Below are 16,388 nucleotides of genomic sequence, written 5' to 3'. Positions count from 1 at the left end.
ACATGGAATTGAAACACGTTCATTTCATTTCGTTAAATTAATGATGCACGCATTTACTAACTTGCAACTGAAATGGCCTCCAAGTTGCCTGCCAAAGTGCTTCATGCTGACTTTATTTTTATTAATAGCATTGCTACGTGCCTTTGCTCTTCTCCTTTCGCAGTTCGCAGTTCTTCGCAGTATACTTGGCCGCACTTTACTAGTTACTTAAAAGCCTCCGCTTGCTCTTCTCGTGCATTAGTTTAAAGACCAATGCTTTTGCTTATTACCAGTTGGAGCATTTAATGTCTGGTGTATGAGCAGGCTTAAGCTGCTTTGGATTTTCGTAAGATTTTGCTTAAGTTCATGGAATCTATTAATCTGTGAAGGCTTTCAATCTTATCATTTCTTCAGAGTTTTGTTCCTTTTTTTATAGCCCGTTTTATATGCACAACAAAATAATTGTAAAAATTGCATTAGTACAAATATTTTGTTGTCAACATTAAAAGAATAATGATGACGATTTTAGGATTTAATTTGTCAAAACGAATTTCTCTGCAACTATTCGTGTATAAAATATATATAAGCAATTTATTTTACTCTATTGCAAATGACAGGCTTATTACATATAAAAAAGTGTTGTCTTTCAGAAATTGTAACATAATCCTTGATTTGTAGTTCATTTATACATTTGACATTTATTGAACAGATAATCCATAAGCAGAACAAAGGTGCTGCGATATATTATATAAACCCCCAGATGGGACTGCCATAGTTAGTGATGTGGATGCAAGTACAAATATCAACAAATTTATTAAAAACAACACAGAGACTATTTGAAAATATTAGAATGTGATATAATATGTTGAATGTAAAATTTAGACAATGTTCATCATATTTGACATTATTAAAATACAAAATCTTTTAAGATAAAACTCTTACAATGGATATCACGTCGAACAGCAGAAAAAACAAAAAAAAAATTCGTAATACAAGGCTATCAAAGTTTACACGACATGCAGATCTATCGTAACTAAAAATTGAGGCTTTACACTAATTTATAAAAATATTTATTGTTGCTATTATCTTTTTTATAGAAAAGAGCCGAAGTCAACTTTATTCTATCAGTTCTAATTTAACACTAACTTAATACTAATTTTGCCCATATGCCGATATACCCCAGTAGCAGAAATAAGGAGTAAAAAGGCCTTTTTAAATGCCTGATGAGCCAATATCGAAGGCCTTACACACTCGCTGTGTAGAAAAGGCCTTTAAAAAGCACTGCAACACAAATTCTGAGGAAGGCCTTACACACTCGCTGCGTAGAAAAGGCCTTTATAAAGCACTTAAAAAATGCATATATTTGTAATTAAATATATTTATTAAAATTCCAAGATCTTTTATATTATAATAAAATTTATTTAAATTAAAATTATTAACATGATTATAAATTAAATAATATTAACATTTTTTAAACTAATAATATTATGAAACTATCTATAACTATACCTAAAATTTATTTAAACTTAAATTAACATTATTATAAATTAAATAATATTAACATTTTTTAAACTAATAATATTATGAAACTGTCTATAACTATACCTAAAATTTATTTAAACTTAAATTAACATTATTAAACTAATAATATTGTAAAACTATTTATAACTATATCTAGTTAATCTCTTTTGTTGATTTTTTTTGATGCAAGCCTCTCTATAATATCTGCTTTTTGCAACCTTGAAACCCTTTTTTATGTCATTCCTATAATTTTCTTCACTTAGGACTTCAGTATCTGCAGCTTCTGTAATATAATGCAATATTAGACAATGTGTATGTTGTTTAATTTTAACAAAACTACTAACTGAAAAAAATATGCACTAATGACAATTTTAAATATAATTCCATACAGGTATAAAAGTATACTTACAATTGTTTTGTTACAATTTTTACGTACAATTTTCCACTGTTTTGCACTATTATTTAATATTTATGGTTCAGTTGTCTTTTCGTTTATTTTAATTAGTTTATTTAATCATTTAATAAGTTTATATATTTTTATTACTTTTAATAAGCACTATTTATAAATTATTTCACTCGCGATCAGCTTACTTTCGAATTCACGAATGGACTAATTTTGTTAGAATTTCATAACTTGCAATAACTTAACTTAACAAAGAAGAGACATTAGTCTAGACTACACCGAAATAAAGCAAAGGTAGGCTAAAATAAAAAAAAACCGATATATTTAAAAACAAAACATGCAAATATGATTTGAACACCGCTTGCGTGTACGCAATGCGCATCAACTCCTTTAGTGACGCCTTCTTAGTAAAGGCCTTTTTAAAGTACTTTAACAAAAGGCATGTGAATTTCATTACACCTTCTGATGGAGTGCTTTTAAAAGGCCTTTTTTTTGACAAGGCCTTGAGTATTCTGCTAATGGGGTTGGTTAACTAAGGCAAATTGTTGTTGGAAACTTCGAGCATTGATTAATACTACATTCGCACATGTAGCAGTACGTAAATCAAAAATGTGAACTATAGAGAGAAATCAAAAACAATTTCTACACAACCAATGCAAAAACTCCGCGTTCCTCTTGAAAGGCCTAATGTGTGTAGAAATAAAATCGCTTGAGTTGAGAAGTCCTCTTGTATTTAGTGTTCTTGATATAAATCACACAAGCACCCAAACTAGGAATATGAATAGAAAATATAGCAACAATTTCTATACTATATCACACATACATTCTCATACGCACATTCAACAGCTCTTTCGTGTGTTTCGAACACTTAAGATCATTGTGTTATACGCTGCTTTGGTTTGTCTTAAGTGTTCTACAATTCAAAGCTGATTGTGCTTTTAGCTGGCTACTCGAGCTGGCTAACATGAAATGAAAGGGAGTAATTTTTTTGTTCTGCATTCGCAATCTGTCTGTCTGTGTTATTTGTCTGTGGTGTTACAAACTTATTCCTATTGGATTATGTAAATATAAATTTTTCCCTATTTATTATTATTTATTATTGTTTTATAATATAAGATTAAAATAATATAATAAATATATGTTATAAAAATTCAAAATGCTTCAAAAATTGCTACTTTTGCGTATAATTGTGTTTAATTTTTTTTTTAAGAATAATTGTTAATTTTTTATATTGTAACTTTGTTGTTTCTTTGGTTAAAATAAATCAGGAAATAAAAATGAATTTGAGTAGAAATTAAAAAAGTTATGCGTAATATAAGAATAATTTTGTGAATATCCGTAGACTTTTTCTGCTATGTGTATGTATATTGATATGAGGTTTGTATATTGGGTGTTGAGTAAACACCGGCAGTAGCCGAACCATAGTTGTTGTTAGTGCAAATGGTATTATGTGTATGTAGTGAAGACAGTACTATGACCTGTACTAGCCATGATAACATGAAGTATGTTAATAAACACCATGTTGTTAAATATCTATTTATGTGTTATATTTTACTATACAAATAATTAAATACACAAGTATTTTTCAGCCTGATTTATGCACTTTTACATGCGCTCAAATCAATTGTCGAAGCACCTTTTCCACACCGATTGGGACACCTCCAAAACATGGTTTTTGAACGCTTCAACGGCATCTTCTGGCGACGGAAATCGTTGACCACGCATTTTTTTTCTTGTTTTTTCTTGATGTGCGTTAATTCCCATTAATTCGACGTTTTGGCTGGTCAAAAAGGCGCTGCTTTGAGCCGATGTGTGAGAGCTCGCGTTGTCATGGTGAATAATACTTCATCTTCTCTTGTTCGTTTTTCGAATTTCTACGAAGGCTTCAGGCAAACAAATTGTGTTGTACCACTCAGAAGTGACCGTTCTTCGTTGCTCAAGCGGAACAGTCGCCACATGACCAGATTTGCCGAAGAAACAGGCGACCATTTGCTTCGAAGTGCTTCTTCCACGAACAACTTTCGTTGGATATGGCTCGTCTTTGAAGACCCACGCGGTCGATTGATTGTTGATTCGTCACCTGTGACCATGTTATAAACGTCTTTTGAAGCACCGCGAACATATTTTTTCAACATTTCTTTGCACCAATCGACACGAGTCTTTTTTTGAGCGATTGTCAAATTGTGCGGCATCAAAATTGTCTGGCACAACGGCCGTTTTTGTACGACCTTCACGGAATTCGTCGCTGAGCGAGTGTCTGTCACGATTGAAGTCATTAAATCAGTTTTTCACAGTGCTATAGGATGATGCTTCATCGCCTTACAAAGATTTAAATTCATCAATGCACTCCTGTCAATGCACTCACGTCGAAAGTTGTAAAAACTGATTGCACAAAAATGTTCACGTGTTAATTCCATTTTTTGTCCGAGATGAATTTTTCAAGTCTCTGTAAATAGAACAATTAACAATTAAATGACAACACGTTCTGAGTGATGTTATATTAAAAAATGGCAACCTTTCTCACGGAAATGTCAGATTGCACCTGGCAATACTTAGTGCTGCCTAGGCCAGAAATATATATAGCAGCCCTCGTAAAAAGCGATTATCTATCCTTTTGATTTATTATTATATGGATCACAATGCACACATAAAGCCTTTAAAGATAATAAAACAAACTTTCATTTGCAAAACAAATCATTATCATGTTACGTGCACGCGTTTTGAGTTTAAGGACTATTTTTCATGAGCAGACTGGATGTCATTCTAATATCCCCTGAGCAATCTTTGAAGATATAAGGAAACCTACTCCATTGACATGAGCAAATCCTTCTGGTTTGCCTGAATAAATAAACAAATTATCTTTGTGTTTGATCGAGCCATTTCTATTCTCACTGAATTCTTATATCGCCAAACGTCGCTTTTGTAGCCATCTCGTTTCCAAGTTGTTCGAGTTTACCAGCCTCATTTAAAGTGCGTACATTCCATGTTGCGACAGATGTTATGCCTATTGGGCATCATTCATCAATACGATTCAAATTTGTTATGTTGTAGGTTTTATTGATCTCTAAACTCGATTGCTCGAATGTCGGAGAAGTTGTTCCCATTTCGTTTGACTTTTGTTTGAAGTAGTAGTTTTTTTGATTGTATGCACGGGTTCACATAAGCGGTGGATGATGGGTCCATGACCCATCCAGATTCCGACGTGGTACACGTTTATATAGCGATCCGCTTACTACAAGTCCGGTCACCACTTACAGCCTCAGCTTACATGGTGAACATACGCTGAAATACAGACATCATTAGAAACTCGAAATCGTTGATCATATTATAGTTAATTCGTCCGCTGCCTTGAATTCTAAGCTGCTTTTGTTTGATGACGAAGTTTACCTATTTGCTCCGTGGGAGGTATTTTATTTCCCTTCCACCATCCATATCTAAAACACATTCCGCTATCCGCCACCTGGGACGCGTCCTCAATGGATGTTAGACTCTTCCGAGGAAGTAAAAAAATTAATTAACTTTAAAAGTGAAGATGTCCTTCAGATCTAAATCTAATTTAATAATTCTTACCGATATGCCATTTCAGTTTAAGAGACTGCAATTCCCAATTCAATTGGTGAATTGTGGAGCTCAGTCCAATGTTTAGGATAGCGTGGTTTCAATTTTGACACGGATTATCTTCTACCTGAACAATTACGTGTTCAACCTATATCTACACAGACAATGGATGAATAAAATCTAATGTACATACTGTACAAAATTTGAAAATGATAGTAAAACGTGCTTTCTGATTTTTTTCTTTTCCATCATTGCCATTGATATGCTGATATTGTTTAGAGTTTGATGGACTGATCAGATGAAGATTAGTTGAATTCTTATTCGTATTTAGTATGTTAACGGAAGCTTTGTTTCATTAGCGAACAGAATTATGTACTCACAAGATGTGAAAATAAGTGTCGTTCTTCTTTTTCTAGTAGTAGCTCCTTTCTCAATAGATATTTATTTCTTGAATTATCATATATGTATAAATTAAAGCTAAATTATTACCTAGAAGAGAGCTTATCTATTACTTTGTGAGAAGTGATGATCGTCATAGTAAAGATTTGTACATTACTATAATTGAGCAGTGGTACACACTTTGTATAAGACAAATTTTAACAGAATCTCTAGTAAAACACATCTTTGACATGTTCTTACATAAAGAATCTATTTCAAGAAATCAAACTGCATTCATGATTACTGCACACTGACCATATCGTATGTCTATCATGTCTATCATGAGTGACCGCCCTCATTATATATTAAATCTCTTATAAGATATTTACATTAAATCAATATAAATATGAATCAGATTAAATATATATAATCTGAAAAAAGTATGTATTCTGTATTACTTTGATTTCTATAGATAATTCAATACATATATGAATGCTATTAAAACTAATGCTATTAAAAACTTACTACTGCAGGAAATATATACATACAGTATATATTTCCTATATAAAAAATTAACCTAAAATATGATTTTGTATTCAAATAGGAATAATATTAATTTGTATTTAACTTTATTTCAAGTTTTTCATATTATACACTATTATAATGATAACATTAGAAACAGTTTTTTAATTAATTTTAAATTTTAGCGATCAACATTCTTTTAAGTGAAACACTGATCGATTTGAATCAAACATAGCGTTTATTTACGATGTAATTTAAAAAACAACATACAATGCTGTTGTCAAGTTACTAAATTAACTGTTACTAAGTCAATCTTAAAAGTGAGTACCCCTACGGTGTACTGTGTTTATAAAAAAGCATTAAAATGACTACCCATTTTAAAATCTCTATCACGTCTTTTTTTCATCTCGTCAAAGCGATTGGACATTTCGTATAGTTCTTTTGGAACTGCTTGGCTAGCTTCTTCCAAAATACGAATGAGATCCTTCGCAATACCCCAATCCGAGCGTGTTATATAACTTATGGCAGTGCCGGTTCGCCCAGCGCGTCCAGTTCTACCAACACGATGAACATACTCCTCAATGTTACGCGGAAAATCAAAATTAATAACATGACTAAGAAAAAAAATTTTTTTACAACTTCGGTTTCAAATACTACTAAGCACTTACGTGATGTCTTCAACATCTAAACCTCTTGAAGCAACGTCTGTTGCTATTAAAATTTGTATGTCACCTGAGGTCAGATCAGCCAGTGCTTGTTCTCGATCGGCCTAAAGAAAATTTGTTTAAGTTTATAAGAATCTTATGCACATAGGCATTACTCTAATAAAGCTAATGTATTAAGTACCTGATCACGAGAACCATGTATACATTGTGTTAACAGGCCTTTCAGAGATAAATCACTAGACAAATCGTCAGCACGAGCTCGTTTAGAACAGAAGATAATAACTTTATCGCTTGATTTAAGGTTTTTTAAAAACGCCAGAACCTGTATCAGGAACAAATACATTTTTCTTTAGATCTTTCTTTATTTAACTTTTCAAATAATATTACCGTATTAAATTTGTTCGCATCATCCACGAGTTCTACCTTTTGACTCACAGAATGAGTAGCAGTTAAATCAAGTGAGCCAACCCATACCTGTATAGGATTGTTCATATAGGTTTCGGCCAATCTACTAACACATGGCGGCCAGGTGGCACTAGTCATGACGGTCTGCCTGTCAGGGCGTATGTCAAGTAGAACTTTTCGAATCTGTGGCTCGAAACCCATATCCAGCATACGGTCCGCTTCGTCTAATATTAAATATGTAACGGATGTAATATCTATAACTTTAGCTTGAACCAAATCATTAAGACGTCCAGGGGTGCAAATTATGCATTCAGCTCCTTCTTTGAAATCTCTGATCTGCTCACGACGACTTCCACCACCATAAATGCATACACTGAACAAGAATTTTAATATTATTTATTTTTCTATTCATTTGTTTTAAACTATTTTTTAACTTACGCTTTTATTCCACGGAACGAGTACTTATTAACTTCTTTTGCTATTTGCTGTGCTAATTCGCGTGTTGGAGCTAAAATTAATATATTTGGACCATTGCGTTCCGTACGTGGTGTAGTCTGTCCATCAGTATGAATCAAGGCAGGAAGCAGAAATGCTAAAGTTTTTCCAGTTCCTGTTTGAGCAATACCTATCATATCCTCGCCTCTCAATAATATAGGCCATGCTTGCTTTTGTATAGGTGATGGTTCCGTAAAGTTTTGTTTCTTCAACTCATCAAGTATATCAGGATAATCTTTGAAAGAGTGTTCGAATTTGTAAATAGGTTTTGGTATATCAAGACACAATTGGTCTTCACTTGTTTTCAAACGTGAAACCATTATATTGTTGTTTACTAAACGCATTTCATTGACTTCTTCCTCTGTCATAATAGCGATTTCCTCGGCTTCTTGATAAAAATTTTTTCTCAGCTTTGGAAGATGCGCCCACTGTAACCTTTTATATTCTTCCTGTAATAAAAAATATTTTATATGAGTAAAACAAATAAATCGATATCTTAATTTGTAGATTTTTAATATTTTTCTTACAACATTTCTATTTAGAGTTTCCCAATCGATGGGCTGCAATACTTCCTTCTTTTCAGTGCCACCAATACATAAATTTTTTGTAGGTAAATTTAATCTATTTCCGCCATTTTCTCCCTTAATAAATTTTGTTATGAGTTATTAAATTATATCCATACGTTCGTTGTAAATACTTTATACTTACAGATTCCGGAGTTGCAACCTGCAGTTCATCATTTCTGGAAGAAGCACTAAAACGATTCAATGAATTGTTTTTAAATTCAACTTTGAGATTGTGAGAAACTTCGTGTTTTTGAGATGAAACATTTTTATTCTTATTTTTCTGATTTTTCTGATTAAAATTATACATGTTTGCACTTAAAACTCCATACACGTTCCTTTCAGGTGGAGTTTCATCCCACATTATTTCTAAATCATCCATTTTAATGTTAGCAGAATTGAAATCACTACCCATTTTAAAATCTCTACCACGCCTTTTTTTCATCTCGTCAAAGCGATTGGACATTTCGTATAGTTGTTTTGGAACTGCTTGGCTAGCTTCTTCCAAAATACGAATGAGATCCTTCGCAATACCCCAATCCGAGCGTGTTATATAACTTATGGCAGTGCCGGTTCGCCCAGCGCGTCCAGTTCTACCAACACGATGAACATACTCCTCAATGTTACGCGGAAAATCAAAATTAATAACATGACTAAGAAAAAAAAATTTTTTACAGCTTCGGTTTTAAATACTACTAAGCACTTACGTGATGTCTTCAACATCTAAACCTCTTGAAGCAACGTCTGTTGCTATTAAAATTTGTATGTCACCTGAGGTCAGATCAGCCAGTGCTTGTTCTCGATCGGCCTAAAGAAAATTTGTTTAAGTTTATAAGAATCTTATGCACATAGGCATTACTCTAATAAAGCTAATGTATTATGTACCTGATCACGAGAACCATGTATACATTGTGTTAACAGGCCTTTCAGAGATAAATCACTAGACAAATCGTCAGCACGAGCTCGTTTAGAACAGAAGATAATAACTTTATCGCTTGATTTAAGGTTTTTTAAAAACGCCAGAACCTGTATCAGGAACAAATACATTTTTCTTTAAAGCTTTCTTTATATAACTTTTCAAATAATATTACCGTATTAAATTTGTTCGCATCATCCACGAGTTCTACCTTTTGACTCACAGAATGAGTAGCAGTTAAATCAAGTGAGCCAACCCATACCTGTATAGGATTGTTCATATAGGTTTCGGCCAATCTACTAACACATGGCGGCCAGGTGGCACTAGTCATGACGGTCTGCCTGTCAGGGCGTATGTCAAGTAGAACTTTTCGAATCTGTGGCTCGAAACCCATATCCAGCATACGGTCCGCTTCGTCTAATATTAAATATGTAACGGATGTAATATCTATAACTTTAGCTTGAACCAAATCATTAAGACGTCCAGGGGTGCAAATTATGCATTCAGCTCCTTCTTTGAAATCTCTGATCTGCTCACGACGACTTCCACCACCATAAATGCATACACTGAACAAGAATTTTAATATTATTTATTTTTCTATTCATTTGTTTTAAACTATTTTTTAACTTACGCTTTTATTCCACGGAACGAGTACTTATTAACTTCTTTTGCTATTTGCTGTGCTAATTCGCGTGTTGGAGCTAAAATTAATATATTTGGACCATTGCGTTCCGTACGTGGTGTAGTCTGTCCATCAGTATGAATCAAGGCAGGAAGCAGAAATGCTAAAGTTTTTCCAGTTCCTGTTTGAGCAATACCTATCATATCCTCGCCTCTCAATAATATAGGCCATGCTTGCTTTTGTATAGGTGATGGTTCCCGAAAGTTTTGTTTCTTCAACTCATCAAGTATATCAGGATAATCTTTGAAAGAGTGTTCGAATTTGTAAATAGGTTTTGGTATATCAAGACACAATTGGTCTTCACTTGTTTTCAAACGTGAAACCATTATATTGTTGTTTACTAAACGCATTTCATTGACTTCTTCCTCTGTCATAATAGCGATTTCCTCGGCTTCTTGATAAAAATTTTTTCTCAGCTTTGGAAGATGCGCCCACTGTAACCTTTTATATTCTTCCTGTAATAAAAAATATTTTATATGAGTAAAACAAATAAATCGATATCTTAATTTGTAGATTTTTAATATTTTTCTTACAACATTTCTATTTAGAGTTTCCCAATCGATGGGCTGCAATACTTCCTTCTTTTCAGTACCACCAATACATAAATTTTTTGTAGGTAGATTTAATCTATTTTCGCCATTTTCTCCCTAAATAAATTTTGTTATGAGTTATTATATTATATCCATACGCTCGTTGTATATACTTTATACTTACAGATTCCGGAGTTGCAACCTGCAGTTCATCATTTCTGAAAGAAGCACTAAAACGATTCAATGAATTGTTTTTAAATTCAACTTTGAGATTGTGAGAAACTTCCTGATTTTGAGATGAAACATTTTTATTTTTATTTTTCTGACCAGAGCGTTTTTTGATGTCCTGGATATATTTCACTGCATCATCAACATTTTTTCTATTACGACCTTTGACAGTAACTGTATTAGTGTCACTATTTATATGTACATTGACGTTGAACTTTGTTTTAATGCTTTTTATTTTAGAGCCGTCTCGCCCAATTATGGCACCAATGTTAGCATGGTCAGTAGGAAATTTCTCTATAATATCATTAGAATTATACATGTTTGCATTTAACACTCCATACACGTTCTTTTCAGGTGGAGTTTCATCCCACATTATTTCCAAATCATCCATTTTAATGTTAGCAGAATTGAAATCACTACCCATTTTAAAATCCCTACCACGTCTTTTTTTCATCTCGTCAAAGCGATTGGACATTTCGTATAGTTGTTTTGGAACTGCTTGGCTAGCTTCTTCCAAAATACGAATGAGATCCTTCGCAATACCCCAATCCGAGCGTGTTATATAACTTATAGCAGTGCCGGTTCGCCCAGCGCGTCCAGTTCTACCAACACGATGAACATACTCCTCAATGTTACGCGGAAAATCAAAATTAATAACATGACTAAGAAAAAAAATTTTTTTACAACTTCGGTTTCAAATACTACTAAGCACTTACGTGATGTCTTCAACATCTAAACCTCTTGAAGCAACGTCTGTTGCTATTAAAATTTGTATGTCACCTGAGGTCAGATCAGCCAGTGCTTGTTCTCGATCGGCCTAAAGAAAATTTGTTTAAGTTTATAAGAATCTTATGCACATAGGCATTACTCTAATAAAGCTAATGTATTAAGTACCTGATCACGAGAACCATGTATACATTGTGTTAACAGGCCTTTCAGAGATAAATCACTAGACAAATCGTCAGCACGAGCTCGTTTAGAACAGAAGATAATAACTTTATCGCTTGATTTAAGGTTTTTTAAAAACGCCAGAACCTGTATCAGGAACAAATACATTTTTCTTTAGATCTTTCTTTATTTAACTTTTCAAATAATATTACCGTATTAAATTTGTTCGCATCATCCACGAGTTCTACCTTTTGACTCACAGAATGAGTAGCAGTTAAATCAAGTGAGCCAACCCATACCTGTATAGGATTGTTCATATAGGTTTCGGCCAATCTACTAACACATGGCGGCCAGGTGGCACTAGTCATGACGGTCTGCCTGTCAGGGCGTATGTCAAGTAGAACTTTTCGAATCTGTGGCTCGAAACCCATATCCAGCATACGGTCCGCTTCGTCTAATATTAAATATGTAACGGATGTAATATCTATAACTTTAGCTTGAACCAAATCATTAAGACGTCCAGGGGTGCAAATTATGCATTCAGCTCCTTCTTTGAAATCTCTGATCTGCTCACGACGACTTCCACCACCATAAATGCATACACTGAACAAGAATTTTAATATTATTTATTTTTCTATTCATTTGTTTTAAACTATTTTTTAACTTACGCTTTTATTCCACGGAACGAGTACTTATTAACTTCTTTTGCTATTTGCTGTGCTAATTCGCGTGTTGGAGCTAAAATTAATATATTTGGACCATTGCGTTCCGTACGTGGTGTAGTCTGTCCATCAGTATGAATCAAGGCAGGAAGCAGAAATGCTAAAGTTTTTCCAGTTCCTGTTTGAGCAATACCTATCATATCCTCGCCTCTCAATAATATAGGCCATGCTTGCTTTTGTATAGGTGATGGTTCCGTAAAGTTTTGTTTCTTCAACTCATCAAGTATATCAGGATAATCTTTGAAAGAGTGTTCGAATTTGTAAATAGGTTTTGGTATATCAAGACACAATTGGTCTTCACTTGTTTTCAAACGTGAAACCATTATATTGTTGTTTACTAAACGCATTTCATTGACTTCTTCCTCTGTCATAATAGCGATTTCCTCGGCTTCTTGATAAAAATTTTTTCTCAGCTTTGGAAGATGCGCCCACTGTAACCTTTTATATTCTTCCTGTAATAAAAAATATTTTATATGAGTAAAACAAATAAATCGATATCTTAATTTGTAGATTTTTAATATTTTTCTTACAACATTTCTATTTAGAGTTTCCCAATCGATGGGCTGCAATACTTCCTTCTTTTCAGTGCCACCAATACATAAATTTTTTGTAGGTAAATTTAATCTATTTCCGCCATTTTCTCCCTTAATAAATTTTGTTATGAGTTATTAAATTATATCCATACGTTCGTTGTAAATACTTTATACTTACAGATTCCGGAGTTGCAACCTGCAGTTCATCATTTCTGGAAGAAGCACTAAAACGATTCAATGAATTGTTTTTAAATTCAACTTTGAGATTGTGAGAAACTTCGTGTTTTTGAGATGAAACATTTTTATTCTTATTTTTCTGATTTTTCTGATTAAAATTATACATGTTTGCACTTAAAACTCCATACACGTTCCTTTCAGGTGGAGTTTCATCCCACATTATTTCTAAATCATCCATTTTAATGTTAGCAGAATTGAAATCACTACCCATTTTAAAATCTCTACCACGCCTTTTTTTCATCTCGTCAAAGCGATTGGACATTTCGTATAGTTGTTTTGGAACTGCTTGGCTAGCTTCTTCCAAAATACGAATGAGATCCTTCGCAATACCCCAATCCGAGCGTGTTATATAACTTATGGCAGTGCCGGTTCGCCCAGCGCGTCCAGTTCTACCAACACGATGAACATACTCCTCAATGTTACGCGGAAAATCAAAATTAATAACATGACTAAGAAAAAAAAATTTTTTACAGCTTCGGTTTTAAATACTACTAAGCACTTACGTGATGTCTTCAACATCTAAACCTCTTGAAGCAACGTCTGTTGCTATTAAAATTTGTATGTCACCTGAGGTCAGATCAGCCAGTGCTTGTTCTCGATCGGCCTAAAGAAAATTTGTTTAAGTTTATAAGAATCTTATGCACATAGGCATTACTCTAATAAAGCTAATGTATTATGTACCTGATCACGAGAACCATGTATACATTGTGTTAACAGGCCTTTCAGAGATAAATCACTAGACAAATCGTCAGCACGAGCTCGTTTAGAACAGAAGATAATAACTTTATCGCTTGATTTAAGGTTTTTTAAAAACGCCAGAACCTGTATCAGGAACAAATACATTTTTCTTTAAAGCTTTCTTTATATAACTTTTCAAATAATATTACCGTATTAAATTTGTTCGCATCATCCACGAGTTCTACCTTTTGACTCACAGAATGAGTAGCAGTTAAATCAAGTGAGCCAACCCATACCTGTATAGGATTGTTCATATAGGTTTCGGCCAATCTACTAACACATGGCGGCCAGGTGGCACTAGTCATGACGGTCTGCCTGTCAGGGCGTATGTCAAGTAGAACTTTTCGAATCTGTGGCTCGAAACCCATATCCAGCATACGGTCCGCTTCGTCTAATATTAAATATGTAACGGATGTAATATCTATAACTTTAGCTTGAACCAAATCATTAAGACGTCCAGGGGTGCAAATTATGCATTCAGCTCCTTCTTTGAAATCTCTGATCTGCTCACGACGACTTCCACCACCATAAATGCATACACTGAACAAGAATTTTAATATTATTTATTTTTCTATTCATTTGTTTTAAACTATTTTTTAACTTACGCTTTTATTCCACGGAACGAGTACTTATTAACTTCTTTTGCTATTTGCTGTGCTAATTCGCGTGTTGGAGCTAAAATTAATATATTTGGACCATTGCGTTCCGTACGTGGTGTAGTCTGTCCATCAGTATGAATCAAGGCAGGAAGCAGAAATGCTAAAGTTTTTCCAGTTCCTGTTTGAGCAATACCTATCATATCCTCGCCTCTCAATAATATAGGCCATGCTTGCTTTTGTATAGGTGATGGTTCCGTAAAGTTTTGTTTCTTCAACTCATCAAGTATATCAGGATAATCTTTGAAAGAGTGTTCGAATTTGTAAATAGGTTTTGGTATATCAAGACACAATTGGTCTTCACTTGTTTTCAAACGTGAAACCATTATATTGTTGTTTACTAAACGCATTTCATTGACTTCTTCCTCTGTCATAATAGCGATTTCCTCGGCTTCTTGATAAAAATTTTTTCTCAGCTTTGGAAGATGCGCCCACTGTAACCTTTTATATTCTTCCTGTAATAAAAAATATTTTATATGAGTAAAACAAATAAATCGATATCTTAATTTGTAGATTTTTAATATTTTTCTTACAACATTTCTATTTAGAGTTTCCCAATCGATGGGCTGCAATACTTCCTTCTTTTCAGTGCCACCAATACATAAATTTTTTGTAGGTAAATTTAATCTATTTCCGCCATTTTCTCCCTTAATAAATTTTGTTATGAGTTATTAAATTATATCCATACGTTCGTTGTAAATACTTTATACTTACAGATTCCGGAGTTGCAACCTGCAGTTCATCATTTCTGGAAGAAGCACTAAAACGATTCAATGAATTGTTTTTAAATTCAACTTTGAGATTGTGAGAAACTTCGTGTTTTTGAGATGAAACATTTTTATTCTTATTTTTCTGATTTTTCTGATTAAAATTATATATGTTTGCACTTAAAACTCCATACACGTTCCTTTCAGGTGGACTTTCATCCCACATTATTTCCAATTCATCCATTTTAATGTTAGCAAAACCTACAAAAAAGAATACCTCATTATTCTACAATAATGATTTTATACAAAACGAACCAAATTTAAAACATTCAAATTGAGCGAATTTTCACGAACTTCTCAATCATGTCAAATGAAACGGTATTTGAAATCAATTATTAAAAGCAAAAATATTTGTTCTTATAAGGATTATTGAGAGATAAAGCAATGCCAGTTATTTGTTTTTGATTTGTATGTTGAAAATCATACTGCCACTTTCTTAAGTCTCATCACGCAGTGGTTCTATTGTTTCTTGTGACATTTACTGAAATTCATTCTAATATGAATATTTGAAATGCAGATTTTATTTTTTGCAAATAGGGTCACATAACCTTAAAAACACCATTGCTCAAACAAACAAGTATTTTTAGAAAGTTGCAAAATTAATTGAAAACATTTAATTCAAAAAAGGTGCACGTATATTCCGAATTTTGTGAAGCAAAATACATACCAGTGATAAAACTAAAACCAAAACTCAATCGAAAAAACACAAGCCAAAAAACGATTCGACCACCGACGCGTCTCTTGAAAAAGTAATAAATGTAAAAGAAACTTGTTCCGTTCCCGTTCTTTCAAAATTAATATAAGTACCATATATTTGGCAGCCCATACACAGATTTGCTTGAGATTGATGTAACTATATTAATTTGGCTTATGCTTTATGTGCACAAACCAATTTCACAAGGAAATATTCATTTGAAATGATCACACAATCCGATTGGCACATTATTTAATAATGTAATAAATCCACATACAATTTTAAAATACTGCATGTGTTCAATAATA

The 16,388-nt window shown here is 33.2% G+C and overlaps 1 protein-coding gene across 2 annotated transcripts; it reads right to left on the bottom strand.

Annotated features, from left to right (window-relative positions):
- Positions 1 to 6,599: 6,599 nt before the first annotated feature.
- On the bottom strand, positions 6,600 to 16,121 carry LOC119678602. 2 transcript variants are annotated; one of them, XM_038090530.1, is made up of 26 exons: positions 16,054 to 16,121; positions 15,334 to 15,587; positions 15,153 to 15,266; positions 14,569 to 15,074; positions 14,113 to 14,503; positions 13,907 to 14,047; positions 13,729 to 13,829; positions 13,167 to 13,674; positions 12,986 to 13,099; positions 12,402 to 12,907; positions 11,946 to 12,336; positions 11,740 to 11,880; positions 11,562 to 11,662; positions 10,802 to 11,507; positions 10,621 to 10,734; positions 10,037 to 10,542; positions 9,581 to 9,971; positions 9,375 to 9,515; positions 9,197 to 9,297; positions 8,635 to 9,142; positions 8,454 to 8,567; positions 7,870 to 8,375; positions 7,414 to 7,804; positions 7,208 to 7,348; positions 7,030 to 7,130; positions 6,600 to 6,975 (listed from the first exon to the last, which is right to left on the bottom strand). In XM_038090530.1, exons 2-26 carry the CDS (start codon positions 15,568 to 15,570, stop codon positions 6,708 to 6,710), a joined length of 7,239 nt encoding a protein of 2,412 aa, XP_037946458.1. In that variant the 5' UTR covers positions 15,571 to 15,587; positions 16,054 to 16,121; the 3' UTR covers positions 6,600 to 6,707. The 2 variants fall into 2 exon arrangements, with proteins under 2 accessions (XP_037946458.1, XP_037946459.1); XM_038090531.1 differs by lacking the exon at positions 16,054 to 16,121 and adding an exon at positions 15,642 to 15,710.
- Positions 16,122 to 16,388: the final 267 nt, after the last annotated feature.

Source organism: Teleopsis dalmanni, chromosome 2 (genome assembly GCF_002237135.1).
Source record: "Teleopsis dalmanni isolate 2A chromosome 2, ASM223713v2, whole genome shotgun sequence".
Classification (NCBI taxonomy): Eukaryota; Metazoa; Arthropoda; class Insecta; order Diptera; family Diopsidae; genus Teleopsis; species Teleopsis dalmanni.
This window is presented reverse-complemented; position numbering and strand designations above follow the sequence as displayed.

Bases quoted from the DNA above. Each gene is read 5' to 3' on its own strand.
- LOC119678602 (XM_038090530.1), bottom strand. From the start codon at position 15,570: ATGGATGAATTGGAAATAATGTGGGATGAAAGTCCACCTGAAAGGAAC. The intron at 12,908-12,985 runs GTAAGAAAAATA...TTTTTATTACAG, and splicing joins AAACTCTAAATAGAAATGTT to GAAGAATATAAAAGGTTACA. The intron at 10,735-10,801 runs GTAAGTATAAAG...AAATTTATTTAG, and splicing joins AGGTTGCAACTCCGGAATCT to GGAGAAAATGGCGAAAATAG.